At 38.4% G+C, this 22953-nt stretch overlaps 1 protein-coding gene and 1 non-coding gene across 9 annotated transcripts in view; both read right to left on the bottom strand.

Moving 5' to 3' along the window:
- Positions 1 to 22953, bottom strand: part of UTRN (utrophin) — a 550217-nt gene that overhangs the window by 393405 nt on the left and 133859 nt on the right. For all 8 annotated transcript variants that reach the window (XM_024747877.1, XM_024747875.1, XM_024747874.1 and 5 more), the window contains one exon: positions 560 to 621. In XM_024747877.1, the coding sequence (XP_024603645.1) occupies positions 560 to 621 (62 nt within the window). The remainder of the gene's footprint in view (positions 1 to 559; positions 622 to 22953) is intronic.
- LOC112401677 (U6 spliceosomal RNA) lies at positions 12199 to 12305 on the bottom strand. Its single transcript, XR_003003615.1, has one exon. It is a non-coding gene; the product is annotated as a U6 spliceosomal RNA (small nuclear RNA).

Below are 22953 nucleotides of genomic sequence, written 5' to 3'. Positions count from 1 at the left end.
GTTGATTATGTTCCAGGTGGGTTAGAAATGCTGAGATAGAACAGATTTGGGGGAAATAAGTGAGGAAGTTCACGAAAAAAGAAACACAGGGCAGATAAGCATTATGAGCCATAACCGTGAGTATGACAATCCCTAAACATGTCTACATGAGCTAGAAAGGCCACCTGAATGATACCAACTTGCTTTTAACCAGGCAAAAATGAAATCATCATCTTTTTAGCTAAGTTAACACAAAATTTCCCCCATGAGATATTATTTCCTAAATGTACCAAGAATTCACAGAGTCCAAAGCAGCACACTGTCACCTTGGTATCTAGAGAATGGCAGGTAAAAATAAAGAGCTGTTTACACCATGAATGTTTGTACCATGAACTGTTTACACCAGAATTTCCATTTAAACATATCATAGAGAGAATAAAGGAGAAATAAATGTGTCTGCACACTCAGAAGTTTTCTGTTAGGTCAACATTTCATGCAGAAAACTCACTGCACCTCCAACAAGCTCCATCAACCAGAATGAGACATCTGAATCATCAAAGCTTTTGAAATACTCTGTTACCTTTGAAAATCGAGCATTTATCCATTTGGTAAAAGTTTTCTTCTGCACGTCATTGTGTTCATCTGTGGGAGGGAAAAGGAGAGAGAGGGAAACGTATGAGAGTTTGTACCTTTACTCAGGGTGCTAAATAAGATTATCTCCATCCTGGAGAGTTTTAAATTGTCTATTAGTAGAGTTCATGAGGCACAATGATCCACAGCTAATGAAGAAGGGATGGCTGACGAGTTCAGCATGTATGGAGCCTGCTAACGAATGCCTGTAGCAGAGGGAGACCCGGGCACCTTCCCAGGAAGCTGGCCTTCTCACTCCATACCTCGGCATATCACCACCGGCCATTAAACCCACATTAGTGAGGAAAGAATCAGGACTTTAGTTTCAAAGTATTATACGCGATACTTTGTTGCATTTTGTTTAAGTGCAGTTTCAGCATGATAAAAATGTTGTAGAACATTCAACACAAAAACCAAAGCTATCCCTTAGAAACTAAGAAACTCATGATTTCCCTCCTTTTCATACAAGTCCTACACCCTCCAAAACAAACATTACTATAAGGTTTATAGCCAATTTCATAACCCATTTTCCTGTAATAAGACTGACAGGACAAAGTTTTAACGATCTATAAAAGCAATCTACACGTTTTACAAGCAGAGAAATCAGAGTAGTTTTTTTAAAAAAATGACCAACTTTGGTCTGGATTACAAATTCATTTTCCAGGCCACACAAATAAAAACTGACCTTACAAAACTAAAGCATCCTGAACTTCTTGGAGATGGGCAGAGTGACTTAGTCAGGTATAAGGAAGCCATGTAAAGTGGGAATAAGTAACACTTACAAGGGCATTGCGGGGATTTGCGGATGTAAGTGGAAAACACTTGGGAAGGGGCTGGCATTGAGCTCTTTGTTGTTGTTCTAGTCATAATTATTATTATAGTATATATGTGAACAAGGCAGATAAATATCCATATTACCCTTTCTGTTACTTCTAATCATATCCTCTTCAACTGCTCCCCAATTCTCTGTTAAAACTAGCAGAGTCATTGTTGGCTTAAATCCTACAAAGCAGCATGTTAACAGTCCCTGAGTAGTTCTGAAAGCTACGTAAGGCATATTTGGAATGGCGCAGAAAGCTGTGGTTCTGTCTGTATATATACACGCTGCTTGTTCCACTACCGTGCATACTGCCAAGCTGCTTCCCACGTGATAACAGCAAAATAATAAGAGAGAAGGCTCAAGTGTGTTCTGCCCTCAACGCATCAGTTTCAAAGGGCTGCCTTCAACCCAGACCTCCTCACTCATCCCTAATAGCATAATTAGACGTTGACCCACTACTTCACTAAGTTAGTGGTATCTTTGGGCCTTACTCTGTTCTGGAAGGAGAGTTTGTAATTAAAAGGTCACTCCTGGAATAAATATAGCAGCAGCGTCAGAAAAGACTGCACTTCTACAGATCCATAAAGGTAACTGGAGACTGACTCTGAGACACAAAGGGGGCAAGTAGATGAAAAACAAAACGGCTCTCTAAGAAAATTCATGTTGCTAATTGTGCTAAGAGGTGGCCTTCCTTCCAGAAAGGACAAGACAGTCAGCATCAGCCTCGATTTCAGGCTTTCTACCATCTGATCAATGCCACATATAAGCCATTTATTAACCAAGAGGATTTGTTGACACACTCTGAATGTCTCAGCCTTGACCATCACACCCGAGAGAGACAGAGCTGAGATTATATGTAGTATATAAAGCAGGAAGACACATCAACCTGCAGAGTGCTATAGTAGCCCCACCAATATGAATATAATATTAAATATCAGTCTTCAGAGTACTTGGAAAATCCAATAATTTTGCTATGAACAAAAATATATATAAAGGTCATAAATATTAAATTCTCTTAACTCTGTAAAATTCATACAATTTAATAAGTTTTACCATAAAATGGGGGAAATTTTGAAAAATAAATTTTATTTTATATTCATTTTTCTATATTTCTGCATTTTATTTTTTCTTAACCTCTTTTCCAAGCATTTAACCTTCTTATTTTCAAAAACATATTAAAATATCTAATACTGGGTTCCTCTCTAGAGATAGTGTGAACCAAGAAATGAGTACCTGTCACCTTAGCAAATGATAACTAAGAACCTTCAATTGTATCACATATAGAATGAGATCAAATTTTAAAAATAGGTTCCCATCATACAGAGATGTTTATAAAAATTAAAAGGTAATGTTTCTATGATAGTCTTTATCTTAGGGTCAAAGTCTGAATATGAGTCTAAGTAAATGATATGAAATAAAGTGTTGGCTTGTAAAAGATAAATTGTCTTGCATTCAAACTTTTCAAAAGTACTCCAAAATATATAAACACTCTGCTTTATTCATTTTCCTGGTACAGTTAAAGGGGGAAAAATGGATTTATATCTCAATAAGCCTTTAGTTCACATTTCCCTTTTTTCAGACAGACAGACAGACAGACAGACACACACACACACACACACCTCCTATCTTCTACCAGACAGGAATTCAGTAAAAGACAGGAATTAGCCTGCAGCTTTTAAATTATGAGATTTTTAAAATGTAACAAATCTGAACACTTACTGGTATAGAACTGCCCTCCACACCACAAAAAATTATGCTAACAACCTTGGTCCAGGTCTCTGTTTCAGGGAGGCAAAAATTTGCTAGCAAAGTGATAGCAGGACTTAAAATCCTAACTCCCACTATTCTGATTGATCATTTTGCCCTCCTAGAAATTTATACCAAATTTCAAGTCTCAAATTTGTTCAACTCTCCATTATCAAATCAATTAGTTATTTTGATGTTTCCAAAATAAAAATGTGTAAGCAGACAACACAAATTTATATATAACTGGATTATTTATATATGCATTAAGTAAGTATAATTTACATGCTAAATATATTCTTTCAGGATTCCAAACAAGTGTTTTCTTTAGGTTTGGATTTTTTAAAAAAACATTTCGTTTCTAAAAGCCTTCCTTGGCTTAGTAAATCTTACCCATAAATGACCTTTCTCTATTAGGGGGACAAACACGGGACTGAACTAGGAGAAGAAAAATGTGTTAAATCCCTTAAGGCTGATTTTCCAAATTCTTCCTCTAAATATTTTGCTCTTCTTAAAACGCTTCTGACAAGCTCACACAGATCCAAGGGCTGCTGCCCAGCTTGGAATTTTATTTCTGTGATGGGTAAGAGAAGTGAAGCAAGAAACATCAACAATACCGCCTGATAAAATCTTCAAGGAAACTAGTTTAAATTGTTTTTTCACTTCACCAGCTCAAACGCACATCAAAAATTCTTTTAGCAGAACCTAGCAACAAATGTCAATTTAAATCTTAATCTGGAAATGTGGCAGGGAAATTAGGAGTCGTTTCCCCTATGAAAACACGCAAGTCTCAGGAACATGTATACCACCATTAAAACTCTACTACAGGGCTTCCCTGGTGGCACAGTGGTTGAGAGTCTGCCTGCCAATGCAAGGGACACGGGTTCGTGCCCTGGTCTGGGAAGATCCCACATGCCGAGGAACGGCTGGGCCCGTGAGCCATGGCCGCTGAGCCTGCGCATCCGGAGCCTGTGCTCCGCAACGGGAGAGGCCACAGCAGTGAGAGGCCCGCGTACCGCAAATGTAACTCCCAGCACATTGTTAAGCAGCTGCAAATCTAGATCATTCGGTTAATAGAAAATGTCTCCTCTATTCCCTAAATGGCAAAACTCGTCCTCACTGTCAAACTAATCAGCTAAATTAGACATAATTTCTGACATGGGAAGTCTGACTTTAGTTTTCTATTTAAAAACCGAGTTCAGATTTTAAATATTCCATAATAAAGAAACTACAATTTAAAAAATTAAAATAAAATAAAAACCATGTTCAGGGAATTCCCTGGCGGTCCAGTGGTTAGGAGGTTAGGGCTCGGCACTTTCACTGCCAAGGCCCAGGTTCAGTCCCTAGTCAGGGAACTACAATCTTGCAAGCAGCAAGGTACAGCCAAATAAATTAATTAATTAAAATTTTAAAAATTAAAACCACATTCATATGTACTCCAGGGCAAAAGCTCACTTTAGAATTCTCATTCTAAGGTAGGTGGGTGGATAGATGGTTGGATGGATGGTCGGACGGAAGAGGGACACAAAGCCTTGCCTCAGATGTAGTAAGGCACTGACTTTTTTTTTTTTTTTTTTTCGGTACATGGGCCTCTCATTGCTGTGGCCTCTCCCGTTGCGGAGCACAGGCTCCAGACGCACAGGCTCAGCGGCCATGGCTCACGGGCCCAGCCGCTTCGCGGCATGTGGGATCTTCCCGGTCCGGGGCACAAACCCGTGTCCCCTGCATCGGCAGGTGGACTCTCAACCACTGCGTCACCAGGGAAGCCCCAGCACTGACTATTTTAATAATTCTTAAGGAAGTGTTCTTTGCTTTACACTTTGAACCTGCCCCCTTGTTTGGTGCCTCAAAGTAATGCAGCACAGTAAGATTTGGGGAGGGTGAGAGGTGTGTCTTTCTCTTGTAAACTGCAGGAGGGGAATCCTGAAAGGAAAGATGAGACAGCAGAAGGCCGGTACCTAAGATGCCTCCTCAAGTTGCTTAAACAACCTGGAAAAGCTGGCCACAAGGGGACACACATATTCCAGTGTGCAAACCACTCTAGGGGCTCATAGTTGTCCCAACCGAAGAAAACACTCCAGAGATGGTGAGCTGTAATTTAATTAGAAAGGCTAAACTCCAGAGGTGGCCACTAAAAAGGCATCAATTATCTGTGCCGCCATTAACACCAGAGCCTTTGCTAATTAATTTAATGAATGTGAGAAATGTGCTTTTACTGAGGCTTGAGAACTGGCATAATTAAAAGATTAGAAACAATCTCCCACTGGTGAATTTAGTGTTATTCAATGCATATGAATTGACCAAAATATTTTATAGACATGTCCCAGCATCGATTAAACAATAAAATCTAGCAAGTCTAGGAGGCTAGATCCCGTAAGGCCCTGTGTTCAGCCATTAGCTGGGAGGATTCTAGTTACCCGATGCTGTCTATAAGTCTAACTAAATCTTTTCTCTAAAACAACATTGTCCAATAGAAATATACATAATTTAAAATTTTCTCATAGCCACTTTAAAATAAGACGTAAAAATAATTTTAGTAATATTTAACCCAATACATCAAAATATTGCCATTTCAACATATACTCAACTTACTTTAAACTACTGATGTCTTACATTCTTTTTTTCTTACTGTCTTTGAAATTCAGTGTGTATTTCACATTTATAGCACATCTTAGCTTGGACTAGTCACAGCAGCCTTCATACTGCATTGTACAGCTCTAGAATATTGCTGCATTTCCTGCAACTAAAACCTTCATGTCCTTCAAAAGGACAGAGAGCCTTGGCTTTCCAAGCTCATGAAACAGGCTGCACGAAATTTTTTTTCAGCCTGCTTGCTAATAATGATTGTTTAATGAATGCTAATATGCACAGCAGGTTTGGTCTGAAAGTTGCCTTCATTATAACCCTGATAGTAGGACAATGGATACCCTTCACACCCCACTTTTAAGCACAGGGGGCTAATATTACTGAGCAAAACTATAGCAAAAATTAATGGTTGTGCATAACCAAATTGGTTTTGTCCATTTTATAAGACTTTCGCCTGGAGGGGTGGGATAGGGAGGGTGGGAGGGAGGGAGACGCAAGAGGGAAGAGATATGGGAACATATGCATATGTATAACTGATTCACTTTGTTATAAAGCAGAAACTAACACACCATTGTAAAGCAATTATACCCCAATAAAGATGTTAAAAAAATAAAAATAAAAAAAAATTTTTTAAAAGAATAGGAAATATTTCTAAGTCTTTCTTATTATATTCATCATTTAAAGTTTTATATTTCCTACTCTTTTAATGAAAATCAGTTGTTCACCTATTTTGTAAAAAACACTGTGCAAAGAAACAGATGGTGACATTTACTGAGCATCAGACCAACTATATTGGTCCCAAAAGAGATCCAAGTGCTGCCTTCAGAAAGCTATCAAGGGGAGGTGTGTGAAGAGTTTTGGGAGAAGGGTGTGAGACAAGTACATAAATAACAGATGGACAACTATAGCTAATATATTAGGTACAGATACACTTATAAATTCAGAGGAAAAATGTTTCTTCTCGATGGAAGTGAAGAGGAGGTCAGAGAAGAATTCAAGGAACAAATTGCATTTGAATTAGGCCTTGAATTGATATGTTAAAGGCATATAAAAATTGTTAAAAGGGGCATTTATGGAAGAGAACAGCTGAAGCAAAGTCCTAAAGGCATGAAAAGAACAGGACAGGCAGACAAAAATGTGAGTTGTTTCTCTGGCTGGATGGCTTTAGACCAGAGTTGCAATGCCACTGAGTTTTGGAAATAGACTGCAGCTAGACTGTGGAGGATTTTGAATATCAAGCTGAGGGTTTAAACAAGCAAGCAATGTTGGCCACTGACTTTTACTGAGCAAAGGAGTGACACAATCAGGTGTCCTGTAGTTGAGTTTAACATGAAAACTAGATTTAGTAGGAAAGGAGACTGGGAGAAAGGAAGCTAGTTTGAGGTATATTATAATCTCCCATACTAGATATCTGAAAGCCTGAAGTAGTGGAGTAGCAATGAGATTAGAAAAAAAGGGATGGATGCAAGAAGTACAGAGTTTTAGAGGTAAGGTTGCCGGGACTTGACTACCAAATCAGCGCAAGGGTAATGAAGGAGAAAGAGAGTCCAAAAAATTCCCAGGCTTTTAGGTTAACTTGAAGGATGACAGTGCTTCTCTACTTAAAAAGAAAAAAAAAACAAAAAACAAAAAAAACATAAGAACAGCACAGGAAGAGAGATGGATTAGAAAGGAAGTTCTCCTTTGCACCTAATGAATTAGAGATTAGCAGGATATTTGGGTGAAGATACCAAGCAGAACCAGAGCAAATGAGAGGAGGTCTTCACGTGGAGGAGACCACCCCAGAAGCTCAAGTTTTCAGAAGAAAGACATAGTCCACAGAGTTAAAGCAAGATACTGGAGGATCTGGGGGAAAATGAGGCCTGAAAAAAGAAAAGTGAACTTAACCCCTAAGACCCAGATGGCATGCGATGTTGTGAGGGAGCAGGGAAGCTGGCTTTGGGCTGGCCGACGTGTAAATTATTACAAGTTTCCTGGGACAATATAACTACACTGATATTAACATACTTCTAAATTTTATAACCATTGACCCAGAAATTCTGGAAATTTATCTTAAGGAAATCATTAGATACACAAATATTTAGATATCTTTAAAAGGATGTTCTTCAAAGCACACTTGATAATTGAAAAAAATTGTTAATCTAAATGTCCATCCTTGGGGATTATTTAGAAGCATATTTTCATACATAAATACAACCGTCAAAAATGATACTAGAGAAGAAAATAAAGATATGGAAGGATTTTTCATAATATATTAAGGAATAAAAATGCAGGTCATCAAAGCACACGGTGCTTCATTTATACGATGTATACATATGTGACCAGAAAGGTAAGAGCCAAAATATTAGCACTGTTTATTTCTCAGAAGGTCCTGAGAGATTCTTATATTCTATTTTTATTAGCTATATTTGCTAATTTCTGAAATGAGTGTATAACACTCTGTACCATTCTTTTCTTTAAAGCACCCATCCTGCAAAAGTAGTTTTCTTCACTTTAATGTGGACAAGTAGGAAGGTTAGAGAATTTGGCAGCTATAAAAATAAACTGAGCTGAGAGGAGGTCTGTCTGCCTGTCTTGTCTGCCTCGGAGCGGGATGGTGAGAATAGGAGACTTCCATGTATCTGTAATTACATGCAGACAGGAAGGATCTAGGAGGGAGGGAGAGATGTTAGATGCCAACACTGAGTACCCAAGAAGGGCTCCCTTATGGAGCCAAACCCCAGAGGATGAGTGAGAGAAATGTATCAGGATCCATACTCCTAAATTAGATGCAGTTAAGGGCACGTATTTCTAAAAATGAAACTCTCCAGGTTAAGCTGCTTTTACTTATATCTGTCTTTCCAGTGAATTTTCCACTTCAGCCTGAAGAGATAATTGGCTATATGTAAAATAACTGTGCCAAGTCGGCCGAACTCTCCCCATCTTCTAGTCCATTCACTATGGAAACACTGGTGAAGAGGGAGTTGCATCACTTAAAATACACCTTTTGCAATAAAGTATTCCTAGGCAAAATGATCAGCGCACTGATCAGTTATTAAGACGAGAAGACAGAAGAGAAGATTAATGCAAAACATAAAGTTATTGACAGATTACACAAGCTACCTAGACTTTCTCAAAACCTCGTATTTTACTGACTTTCAGAAAAAGAACACATATCTGGGAGAAAAATGAGGAGTATTTGTCCTTTGTTCATATACTTTAATACCATGCCGTATAAATGCAATTTTTAAATTAAAAAAATAGAGTATTTCAGAAGTAGTTTTTTAAACTTTTTTCTCTATTTTAGAATGTTTTAACATTGAGCCACAACAAGTTAAAACCAAGACGTAAGGTAATTTTTAAAAACTGAAGTCACTTTAATAAATTTTCAAAATTGCAAGTCCATTAAAATGCAATCCTTTGCCCAAGATATTTATAATAAGCAGGAAGAACATGACAGAAAGGAACACTGTTTCCCCTTAAAAACTCAGGGGTAGGACTTCCCTGGTGGCGCAGTGGTTAGGAATCCGCCTGCCAATGCAGGGAACACGGGTTCAATCCCTGGTCCGGGAAGATCCCACATGCCGCGGAGCAACTGAGCCCGTGCACCACAACTACTGAGCCTGTGCTCTAGAGTCCGTGAGCCACAACTACTGAGCCTGCATGCCACAACTACTGAAGCCCGGGCACCTAGAGCCCATGCTCTGCAACAAGAGAAGCCACCACAGTAAGAAGCTCACACACTGCAACAAAGACTAGCCCCCACTTGCCGCAACTAGAGAAAGTCCATGCGCAGCAATGAAGATCTAATGCAGCCAAAAATAAATAAATAAAAGTAAATTTATAAAACAAAAAACTCAGGGGTAAAGATTTTTCCCACGAAACTCACAGTTAAGAAATCAGCCCATGAGGACTTCCCTGGTGGCATAGTGGTTAAGAATTCGCCTGCCAATTCAGGGGACACGGGTTCAAGCCCTAGTCCGGGAAGATTCCACATGCCGCGGAGCAACTGAGCCCGTGCACCACAACTACTGAGCCTGCATGCCACAACTACTGAAGCCCGCGTACCTAGAGCCTGTGCTCCGCAACAAGAGAGGCCACTGCAACGAGAAGCCCGGGCACTGCAACGAGAGTAGCTGCCACTTCCTGCAACCAGAGAAAGCCCGCGCGTAGCAACAAAGACTCAACACAGCCAAAAATAAATTAATTAATTAAAAAAAGAAAAGAAGAAATCAGCCCATGAAGCACAGCACTGTTTGCTTCAAAGTGTACAAACTGAAAGTTAATGAGTAAAATAATTTAAATATAGCCTTATATTGAAAAATGCATACTCCCTCATTTTCAACTTACATAACTATATAAAAAGTTCACAAGAGTTATTAATAATTTTTATTGAAAAGCTTATTCAGGTAGGGTTGGATAAGGGAGATAAAAGATGAAATCCACAGTATGAACAAAAATGCAAGAAACCACTCCCCCAAGCACACTAATGTTATCCTCTATGATCATTTATCCTCTAGGTCACTTTTTTTTTTTTTTTAATTTTTGGCCACACTGTGCAGGATGTGGGATCTTAGTTCCCCGACCAGGGATCAAACTCGCGCCCCCTGCATTGGAAGCACGGAGACTTAACCACTGGACTGCCTGGAAAGTCCCTATGTCACTGTTGAAAATTAGGATCCTGCCTCAAATCAGCACTATCTTTATTTAATAGTCTCTACTGTGGGTCAGATATTTACTTGTCTTTTTTTTGAAAATTTGTAAATTCAATCTATACCATCTCTGGGAATAGCGAAACTTGGTAATTCTTTTCTATATATAATAGATCTTCCTTTCCTTCGTCTTAAATGTACCTCATTAAAGCATCAAAAAGTCTAGATTAATTAAACTTAGTTGAAGATTAATTAATTTAGTTGAAGATTAGAAGAACAATTCTTGTTTGCTCTTCTGAAACAAATGATTTTATAGCCAGTGATTATATCTTCTCTCCACTTTCATGATTTTAGACTGAAGAGTCTTAATCATTTTAGTCAGTTTTATAAAAACACCATAAGCATTTGCTCCAAGACTCAGGTTTCCTTACTAGACTTCTCTCACTGTAAAATCATTTCTTAAGTAGGAGACTAGAATCTTAGAGAGTAATCCATGTGCACAGTCAACACAGCTTTGCATAGAAAGGATATGTTCTCTGTTTTGTTTCATATTTCCTTTCTAATGACACCCTAAAAACTAGAGTTCTTTTCCATTGCAGCAACCCAATGGCCAGTGTCTTCTGAGAAACTACAGTTGCCCCTTCTCTTCCATCATCCTAGACATAAAATATAATTCATGATGACAAAGTTTTCTTGAAGTGAGCAAGAGAGTGAATCAAACAAAAAGATTTGGACAGGGCTTCCCTGGTGGCGCAGTGGTTGAGAGTCCGCCTGCTGATGCAGGGGACATGGGTTCGTGCCCCGGTCAGGGAAGATCCCACAGGCCGCGGAGCGGCTAGGCCCATGAGCCATGGCCGGTGAGCCTGCGCGTCCGGAGCCTGTGCTCCGCAACGGGAGAGGCCACAAGAGTGAGAGGCCCGCGTACCGCAAAAAAAAAAAAAGATTTGGACAGATAATCTTTCTTCAAAGCATTAGCACTTCCCTCAGGACAAGGGTAAACTAGCAAACCTGACTGAACCTGAGTTAAAAGCACACGCAATAATATGCCCCAAAGAATTGAAAGCAGGATCTTGAAGAAACATCTGCACACCCATATTCATAGCAGTTATTATTCACAATAGCTAAAAAGTGGAAGCAACCCCAGTGTCCACCTATGGATGAATGGACAAACAAAATATGGCATATACTGACAATGGAATAATATTAGCCTTTTAAAATGGAAGAAAATTCTGATACACTGTACAACATGGATAAACCTTGAGGACATTTTGCCAAATGAAATAAGCCAATCACAAAAAGAGAAATACTGCATGATTCCATTTATATGAGGTGCCTACAGTAGTCAGATTTATAAAGACAGAAAGTAGAATGGTGGTTTCCAGAAACTGGGGGGAGACTGGAATTGGGAGTCATTGTTTAATAGGTACAGACTTTCCATTCTGCAAGATAAAATGAGTTATGGAGGTGGATGGTGGTCATAGCTACACAACAATGTAAATGTACTTAATACCACTGTTTACTTAGAAATGGTTACGATGGTAAATTTTATATGTATTGCACCACAAAAAAAAAAAAAGTAGGGATAAAAAGCACATGCAATAAACATTTTTCGTTTCCGTTTCAACCCGATTTTCAAAGAAGAAATATTTAGTATGTCTCAACTCATACATTCCCCAATAAGACGAATGAGGAAATTTCACTTGGTTCCAATTTCATCTCTTTTTTTTTAACAACTTTATTGGAGTATAAATGCTCTACAATGGTGTGTTAGTTTCTGCTTTAAAACAAAGTGAATCAGCCATACATATAAAAACTATGGAACGCTTCATGAATTTGCATGTCATCCTTGCACAGGGGCCGTGCTAGTCTTCTCTGTATCATTCCAATTTTAGTATATGCGCTGACAAAGCGAGCACCCAATTTCATCTTTTAAAACTCTTTTTTTTTTTTTTGTGGTACGCGTGCCTCTCACTGTTGTGGCCTCTCCCGTTGCGGAGCACAGGCTCCGGACACGCAGGCTCAGCGGCCATGGCTCACGGGCCCAGCCGCTCCGCGGCATGTGGGATCTTCCCGGTCCGGGGCACAAACCCATGTCCCCTGCATCGGCAGGCGGACTCTCAACCACTGCGCCACCAGGGAAGCCCTAAAACTCATATTTTTAACATATTCCTTTGGAATATAAAAGTCAGATATGCTGAATTCTGGAATCAGAATTTTCACTATGACCATGCCTCTAGTTATCTCACTCCAGAGGAAAGCATTTGTTCAAACTCACTGTGGTAGATACTGCTGTTTACCTACTCAATCATCCTTTTCCCCTTTCTTGCTTACAAATCTAACCTCATTTTTTTTTCCCCCTTGAAGCAAGATAGCCAGTTATAATACTCACCTCCTCTTGAAACTAAGGATAACCATATGGCCCAGTTGGGGCCGATGGTGAGCCAAAGCCATGTGCATAACTCATTCTGGGATCAGATCCTCCAGCCTCAGTCAAGCCTGCAGCCCTGGTCAACAACTTGACTGCAGCCTCATGAGAGTCCCTTGGCCAGAATCACCTGGCAAAGCCACTCCCAAACTCCTGACCCAGAAAACCTCATGAGACAGTAAATATTTGTTGTTTTAAGCTGCTAAAGCTTGGGGTAATTTGTTATACAGCAATGGATAACTAATACAGATCTGATGCTAAGTTTCAGAGCAATTTGTTATGCAGCAAGAGATAAATAACACAGCACATATCCAACCGTCAATCTGACACCTGCACTGAGATATCTCACAGACTCATTTCAAACTTAACACATCTGAAACTGAACTGTTGGTCTTCTCTCAAATCAATTCTGTCTCCAGTCTTTCTTAACTCAGTACATAACACCGTAAACTACCCTCCTGTTCATGCCAGGACCCTGAAACCAGTCCTTGGCATTCCACAATCTATCTACTACCACAATCTATCACCAATTTCTGTTGGTCCCAAATTCCTAAATATACTTTAACTCCACCCACAACTCTTCATCTCCCAGTCATCCCCCAGTCTGAGCTACTGTTATCTCCTGCTTGGAATCCACTAACGTAATGCCAATAACCTGACACCATCTCCTAATGTCTGCTCTTGTTCCTTTTCAATCCACTTTCTAAATGCTGGCCAGCTTGACAATGAACTCTGGAACAATTAAATTAACACGGTTTACAAAGCTCTGAATCATCTGACCCCTACCTATGCCAAGTCTAATCTTGCAATACTCTCCCTCCTCTCAGTAGCTCCAGCCACGCTGGCCTTTGTGTTACTCAGATGCACCCAGCCCTTTCCTGCCCCAGGATATTTGCTCATGCTGCTCTGCCTGCTTATAAGCCCATAGTCAACCTGCTTAACTCCTATGGCTATTTCAGATCAAATTTTAAACATCTTTTCTTCCGGACCTCCCCAATCTCTCAAAGTACCCTGTTTTCATTTCCTTTGCACCCTTTACCTATCTCAATTTGATTACCTATTGATTTGCGTAAGTCCATGAGGGCAAGAAAAGTCTACTTTGATTGCCATAGTATATGCAGCTCCCAATACACGTTGTCGATTTTAAAAATTATTGAATGAATGTATTTAATATGTTCATTAAGTCCAAACAAACTGTATATTGACTATAATTCAATCTAGACTTATAAATTGTCCACTTCAATAAAAGAACATGATTCTATTATATCTATGGCCTTTTCATCCCTCTGCAAAATTCTAAAACCACGATCACTGAGATAACCCAGATTTTCTTTCTCATTTCCTCTTTTCCATGTGTCTAAAGATCATTTTATTACGAGCAGAGAATGAAAATGTGACTTCTAGAAACATTGAAAAGAAGAAAAGCCAGAATTAAAAGAGTGCCTAAAGGCAGACAAGAAAAGCAATTCTAAAGCTCATTAGAAAATTAAATTGACCCCTGATTCATCTAAATAAGAACATTTTATCCCGGTGTTTAGAGTTTTGATGAACAATCACTTCCCTTTCCAAAGCCTGGCTGATTTGTAAAGGCAGAAGGATCATGACTGCACAAGGTTGTTTTTTCAGGAAGAAATCAGAGACCTGCTGATGGGAGAACCAAGAAATACTAATAAGGGCAAGCTGGAGCACACGTAAAGCAACCATACCCACTTACTCTCTTCCAGTAAATATTATACTACGCTGACTTGCAACCGGAGAAGGAGTAGGTCTGGAAGCAGACAGCGTGGGTTCTGAGGCCAAGCCACACGCAGGGAGCAGCCCTACAATCATGTCGGCAGCAGCTAACCAGAAAAGAAACTGTGCAGGGCCCTCACGGTGGAAAGAAATAGAAACCACACACGAGTCGTTCTCCCTACATTCATACACACAGACCGTCAGCCCAGCCCTAAGACTACATTCCAAGATCGCGTGGGTTTATGTACAAACACATAATTGTGCCCAACTTTGATAAACGGCACATATTTTAACTTAATAGATTTATGTGAATACATACTAGTAAACTACAATCTCAATTATACATATAAATACATGTTATAATATATTACACACATGTACACAGAAATTACGGTAAGTTTTTTACTTCACTAAAAGTGCAATTTTAATAAAAGAATTTAATCAAAGACACCTATGGCAGTTGTACGCATAATTCTTTAATGTATAATTTACCAGAACTCACCGTTTATTTTTTTTCTAAATAAGAATATAAATAATATAAATATTTTAGGACACAATTACTATAGAAATTTTCAAATCAAAACAGTAACCATATATAATGTATTCATATATACATAAATAAGATTTTAGTATTAATACTCATGTTAAACATACAATTTAAAAAAAGGCTGCTACCCCTTGTGTGGCATGAAAAAACAGTCATGCCATAAAACTGCCATGCAGAAGGTGGCAACTGTCAGAGACAAGCCTGTGCTCTAGAACAGAAAAGAGGTACCACACACAGCACCCAGGCAGGAACTAGGAAACAAGAATACCAGTTTTTTTTTCTCCTCTCCTTTTTTTTTTAACGTCTTTATTGGAGTATAATTGCTTTACAATGGTGTGTTAGTTTCTGCTGTATAACAAAGTGAATCAGCTATATGCATACATATATCCCCATATCCCCTCCCGCTTGTGTCTCCCTCCCACCCTCCCTATCCCACCCCTCTAGGTGGTCACGAAGCACCGAGCTGATCTCCCTGTGCCATGCAGCTGCTTCCCACTAGCTATCTATTTTACATTTGGTAGTGTATATATGTCTATGCCACTCTCTCACTTCGTCCCAGCTTACCCTTTCCCCTCCCTGTGTCCTCAAGTCCATTCTCTATGTCTGCGTCTTTATTCCTGTCCTGCCCCTAGGTTCTCCAGAACTTTTTTTTTTTTTTTTTAAGATTCCATATATGTGTGTTAGCATACAAAGAATACCAGCGTTAAGGCCATCAAGGGACACACTCCAACCAGCAAGCAAGACCAAAGCATCTAATTGGCAGGGCAATCAGGTGGGTCCCCACTAGGAAAGAGTCGGTGTAACAGCTTTATCAAAGGTCAAAGTGAAGTAGTAAAGCAACAGCCAGGCAAATCAGACTAAGTAGAGATATATAATAATCAAAGACAAGCCAAACAAGGTCACACATTCAAAGAAAGAGCCTGGCCAAAAAAAAAGTCACCATGACACCTAGCTACAAGGAAACTGAAATGATCTTCTGTTGATATTGATAATGACAAAATCAGAACACCCTTTAAGCTTGAGGGAGTAAATCTAGAAACACAACTCAGATCAATTTTAGATCCTAAAATAGGCAGATAATGTGCAATTCCCTAGCCATAATCAAATATTCTAACATCTTATAAACTGGAATGTACTAAAGTTTGTATACTTGCATAAATACCATTTAATCCTGAAAACCATGAAATGCTCCCAAGTCTCATCTATTAATAGTTCTAAAAGGATCAGTGTTGAGGATACCATAGACATATTTAGCAAAGTCCAAATGTTATTCCGGATAACTGACTACGTAAAGACTCGATTTTAACATATATTTTACATAAAATGTTGTCAAAAAACATCCAAGTGTGTTTATGTTAACATGTTGTACTACTGTAAGTCCCATACTATGTAGCTATTGCCCAGAAGGAGAAAAATTACTAGTTTAACAGTGGGAAGAAAAATATTAAAAGGAGATTTCATCAAGATTGAGGAATTCCTCTAGATTATCCTATTCTTGGTTTCTCTGCTTTCTCTTCATCATAAGAGTTGAGTGTGGCCAATCAGATAAATCAAATGAAAGAGAGTAAAAAGAAAAAAAAAAAATCTATAAATGCCATATGACCTGCCAAGAAGTACTTTATTTTATACTAAGAAGATGCAGGGCAAGCAAATGGAAAAAACACATTCACAATAATTCAAAGGCTTTCCATCACAGAACCTGTTTGCAACTGCAGATCTTGAAAAACATTTTACAAGCACCAAACTGCTAACATGTGTGTAATTTGAAGAAAAGAACTAGAAATAAAATAAGCACATTACAAGAAATTATCCTTTTATAATAATGAAAATAATGATAGCAGTAGAAGTAGTTAATAGGTGCAGGGTTCTTACCATATGAAGGCATGGTACCACTCCCCCTGCATTATCTCATTTTTTTGTCAATTGAGATATAGTTCACATGCCACAAAATCCATACATTTGAAGTGTACAATTCAGCAGTTTTTAGTATATTTGCAAAGTTATGCAACAATCATCGCTATCTAATTCCAGAACATTTTCATTATCCCCCATACCCTGTACCCATTATCAGTCATTCCCCATTCCCTCCCCTCCCTGAGCCCTAGGCAACCACTCATCTACTTTCTACGGATTTTCCTATTCTAATCACATAGATTAATCACATAGATTATATGATATGTGGCCTTTTGTGCCAGGCTTCCTTCACTTAGCATTATGTTTCCAAGGTTCATGCTTGTATCGATACTACATTGCTTTTTATGGCTAAGTAATGTTCCCTTGTATGGAGAGACCACATTTTGTTGATCCATTCATCAGCTGATGGCCGTTCTGGTTGTTTCCACCTTATGCCTATTACGAAGAATGCTGCTATGAACATCTGTGAACAAGTTTTTGCGTGGGCATATGTTTTCAATTCTCTTGGGGATGTAACTTAGAGTGGAATTGCTGAGTTAGATAACGCAACACTTAACTTTTTGAGGAACCAGCAAACTGTTTTCCAAAGATACTGTACCCATTCGACATTTCCACCAGCAGTGCATGAGGGTCCACATCCTCATCAACACTTCTTTTCCATATTTTTTATTATACTCATCCTAGTAGAATCTCATTGCCCTAAAGACTAACGATGTTGAACATATTTTTCACAAGCTTATTGGCCACTTGTATATCTTTGGAGAAATGTCTATTCAAAAATTAGCCCACTTTTCTACTGGGCTATTTGTCTTTTTATTGTTGAGTTATAAGAATTCTTTATATATTCTGGGTCCTAGATCCTTATCAGAAATACAATTTGCAAATATTTTCTCCCATTCCCTGGATTGTCTTTTCACTTGCGTTATCTTATTTAATCCTCGTAACAACCATGAGTTTGTCCTATGAGTATCCCCCATTTTATTGATGAGGAAACAGTTACTAAACTTACCCGAGGCTTCATAGCTAATAAGAGTTGAAGAAGAGATTCCAACCCAGGCAGTCTGCCTCCACTCATTAGTAGGATGTACTGTCACAAACACTGAGCTCATTAGGTGCTATAGCGTTAGGCACTAAATAAATAAGCAGGATTAAAAATAATTAAATTAAAAAGAAACAGTATTACTGATGCTTTGCATAGAAATTACCAGAGGGCCCTCCTCTTGTTTATACCAGTCTTCTTGAGAAGAAAGAGTAGCTTAAAATAAAGCACATTCAGCCTTACAAGGCAAAACTTGGCCTCTAAACAGTGCCTATTCTTTTCAATTGTAGGAAACTTTCTTATTGAGTTATGTAGTTGAAACAAAGGAATTCAGAATACAAGTGGTATTTTTGCTGAGATTGAAACATTGTAAATCATCACAGTGGGTATTGTGTTAGAGGGAGGCCTATTTCTTGGCCAACAATCTCCTCTGTTCAAAACGTATGCCTTCTCCAGCTCTACACAACCAGTCTCTGAGAAGATGAACAAAGCAGAGTTTGAGCAACGACGAATATCATTCCGACCAGTCGCTCCTTCTCTCCTCTTATTTCTGCCACCAACCATGTTCAATATAAAAGTCAATCTACAAATAATTTTAGTATGTCTGTAGAATTATGCTCATGCTGAATAAAGGGCGAAGTAGTGCTTTTAAAGGAATATGCTAGATCTACCAATACTGGCATGGAAAGGGATTCATATGTATAGCTAAAGCAGAAACAAAAAACAAAACAGCTGTAAAACAATATGATTTTATATTTATTAAAAATAGGCATTACAACTATATATTATAATACATCTGCTAGCATATGCACACAAACCAAAGGAAAAAAAAATCATCTAATGATGGAGATTTCCCTCCCTGGGAGTAGGGCATAATTTTTATGTGATGAAATGGTTGACTTTTAAAATATATATACATAATATTTTGTTTTTTAAAAAAAGGGTAGCATTCTCTCCAAAAATCCTACAAACCTTAAAAGCCATGGAAATGAATGAACACATATGAATAAAATGAACAAATGAACAAAAGGTTATATTTTGTTCTATATCTGGAGAAGTTTTAGTGACTTTACAAACTTCTTAAAGTTGTGAGAAAAACTGTGTACTTGCAAATGTGATTTGGAGTGGTGGGAGAAATTCCATAGTTCCTAACAATTTTTAAATGACTCCCTGACCCAGAAAGAAGTTTAAGAACTTTATCTCAAAAGATTATTCTAAATAGGTCTCATTTTATAAAAGGTCAAGACAGATAACAAATCTTTGTTTTATCAGATAACAAAGCAAAATCCCTTAAGCCAAACACAGTAGAGACATCTTCTAAATCATGAAAAAATAGTCACTAGATCTCTTTTAGGTCCTCCTCTGTAATTCTTAGGATGACCCTAAGCCAATCGTATTTTTAAGCTTATAATTTACAGTTCTTTCTAAACGCTAAAAAAATGTGTCTCTTTCCTTTGGATACAACAGAAACACCTTTCCCAAAGCAAAAAGAGAGGGAGGGAGAGACAGAGAGAAAGTCCACCCTATGAAAACTAACTTTAACCACATATACAAACAAATTATTTGGTTCCTTCCTTTAAATATTGTTTATTGAGCATCTACTACAAGTCAGACCCACTGTTCTCTAGTTAATGTCATTCTTATTTGTTATACCCCAAGGTTTTTCCTTCTTTCTTCTACTTGATGCAAAATACAAAAACTGAAGGAATGAATGTCCAGCACCAGGCCATCTTAAATGTCCATGTGATCATTCTCAACTGCCTGTACAAAGGCTCTTTATGGGAAATGAAAAGGAAGAGCAGTGGTGATAAACTTACAGGACTTCAATCTTTAGATCACTAAGGATTATCAGTAATAAAAGAAACACAAACTTCCTCTTATAAGGGGGCTTAACATTCCTAGACTTCTTCTCTTGGCCTTCATCCAGCAAATAATTATCTCCTTGAAGATAAGTTTCTCCTTCTAAGTAAAGGGTAATCAAATTTATCATAGGAAAACAAAAGACTTAGGCAGTGTCTAAGCTAGTAGGTTATTAAACTGACATCTACTTGTCTACGACAAAACCCTTCTTCCATTCTAACAGTAAACTGAGTATTTCTGAAATGTATACTTTCTAAAAATTATTCTAAATATTATTATTCTAAAAGTTCTAAATATTATTCAATGACAATTGCCTTATCTATATAATGATGACTGGGATGGAGGTCAGAAAAAAATCATATGTATAAAATTATCAAGGAAAGGGCTTCCCTGGTGGCGCAGTGGTTGAGAGCCCACCTGCCGATGCAGGGGACACGGGTTCGTGCCCTGGTCCGGGAAGATCCCACATGCCGTGGGGCGGCTGGGCCCGTGAGCCATGGCCGCTGAGCCTGAGCGTCCGGAGCCTCTGCTCCGCAACAGGAGAGGCCACAACAGTGAGAGGTCCACATACCAAAAAAAAAAAAAAAATTATCAAGGAAGAAGTGATGTGTCTAAGTGACATCTATTATTGTCTTGGAAGTATTTTCTTAATAAATCCTTGACTCATATGTAAGTCCTTAAGAACATAAGTAGAGATTTCTTGGAAGTGATATCTCCCATAGGTATGTTCCTTAGTTCAAACTAAATTAATATAAATTTTACTACTATAGCACATCAACTTTTATACTCATATGATAATTATAATGTCCAAGTTCTTATGCCAACAGTAGAATACAATGAACATAAAATCTCTAGCACCTGCCTTAATAATACTGATTGACCTAAAATAAATTTCTCCCAAAGGTCAAACTATCACTGGATTCGCAGATGAACAAAGAAGCACCTTGTTAACTAACCTCTGACCTTCTTCCCTTTTCATAAAATGAGTCATTTAATTTGGCTACTCACTTGTTTTGTTCCCAAATACACTTCAACTTCATGTTTCTCCTTAGTAACATCCTGCCAAATGACACTTTGAGAGAAAACCATTAAATCACATTAACTGAAGTATATGGCTTCAGAATAAAGTGTAAAAAGTGGAGAATCATGAGTGGTTTACATGTTTTTGTCACAGCGAGGTTAAGTCTACTCTTTATGATCCATTCCAGAATTGCAATCCCATGCTGTCTTTCCAGCTGAAAGCACATGGGTCATTCCCTCCCTTTTCCCCATCATCAGATAAACATACAGATCATAACACACACACACACACTTCTTACAGCGTTTTTAAAAATTAATTATAAGTCAGCTGCCAAAAGAAAGTGACAAAATTTATTTCGGACAAGCAGGAATGATTGGGGAATTAACCACCATGCCAAATTCTTTGCGCAAAGGTTCTTTTCTTTAAAAAAAAAAGAAAAGAAAATGCAAATCAAGAGTTATCCACCACAATGTGAGAAGGACTTGACCCACCATTGCTGGTTTTGAAGATGGAAGGAGACTGTGAGCCAGGGAACATGGGCAGCCTCTTGTAGCTGGAAAAGACAAGGAAACTGATTCTCCCCTAGGGCTTCCAGGAGGAATACAGGCCTGCCAACACCCTGATTTTGGTACAGTGAGACCAGTGTCTAACTTCTGACCTCCAGAACTGTAAGATAATAAATTTGAATTGGTTTAAGCCATCAAATTCATACTAATTTGCTACAGCAGCAATAGGAAACAAACACACCCACTCATCTGCAATATTTCTCAGTCATTCACCCTTGCCTGTGAATCACAAACTTGGAAATATAAACATCAGAAGTAGTACCACAAAGCAGAGAGAGCAAAGCTGTAGATATCCAAGCTTCTATACAGATCAGCACCTACTAACAAAGCCTACACAGGGTGTAATCCCACATGAGCTAAACCAAAAGAATGAAATTTGGCCTAAGAGCCTCCTTTTATCTTTCAAGGGAAAAATAACTAGGAAAAAAAAAAAAAACCACAAAAGAGACAGCAAGGGAGACACAGGTCACAATCAGAAGCAATTTCTGCAGGGATCAGCTGAGCTCCGAAACTAGAAACCGACACTGCAAATGCAACAACAGGGAAGAATCATTCACACACAGGTTCTCTCAATCACAGCTACACCCAGGGAGAAGAGTTAGCTCAGCTTCTGGCAGCAGAATCCTAAATATTGAACACCATGAAGTGAGCTTTGCCATAACTCAAGTTAATTCTTCAACAGAACCAAGATATTCCCAAGCTACCAACCCCAATGACCAGGTCCTCAATCCTTCCCTTGATGTACTACAATAAGCTTCTATACTATCCACCCTCCCATTTGCATCCTAAAGACCTTTGAAAGATTAACTTCTTATGATCACAAAGTTCTGCATGCACAAAATCTCCAAACGTCCCCCAATGCCTTCAAAATCATGTATAGCTATCTATATGATACAGTGTGAAGTAACCTACTTAGAATGGCATTCAGCACGCTTTCCTATAGTCATCCCCTACTAATCTGTGCCCTCTGCCTGGAATTCTCTTCCAGCCCCAATACCCCCATCAGTTTCCATATCAAATGGTACCCTCTCTTTCATGAAGTCTTTAGATAGATGTACTCCCCCGATCCAACTCTAAATATCCACTCCACCCCCAACTTTTAAATTCACATCATATTTTGTTCCTTACTTATAACAAAATATTTGGGGGATTTTTAAAGTTAATAATATTTTATCAGTATGTCTCCATGCCCATGTTGATCTCCCCTCCTAATGAGATTCTTAATTCCCTGAAGGAAGAAACTGTCTTATTCCTTGGCCTCTTTCACATAGTTCCTTACACACCATAAGTACACAATAAATATTTCCTGAATTACCAAAGAAATAACCCAACATACCTTTAGGGAAAAGAGAAAAATCCTGATCATTACGAAGAAATTAAGAGTTAGCCATGTAAGAAAACTTCTTTAACAGGGGTAATTCAATTCCAACAAAATTATAATGTTTGGGGGGGGGGGGG

This window comes from Neophocaena asiaeorientalis, unplaced genomic scaffold, assembly GCF_003031525.2.
Source record: "Neophocaena asiaeorientalis asiaeorientalis breed wild unplaced genomic scaffold, Neophocaena_asiaeorientalis_V1.1 scaffold123, whole genome shotgun sequence".
NCBI classification, from domain to species: Eukaryota; Metazoa; Chordata; class Mammalia; order Artiodactyla; family Phocoenidae; genus Neophocaena; species Neophocaena asiaeorientalis.
The sequence above is the reverse complement of the archived record's forward strand: the minus strand, read 5'-3'. Positions and strand labels throughout refer to the sequence as shown.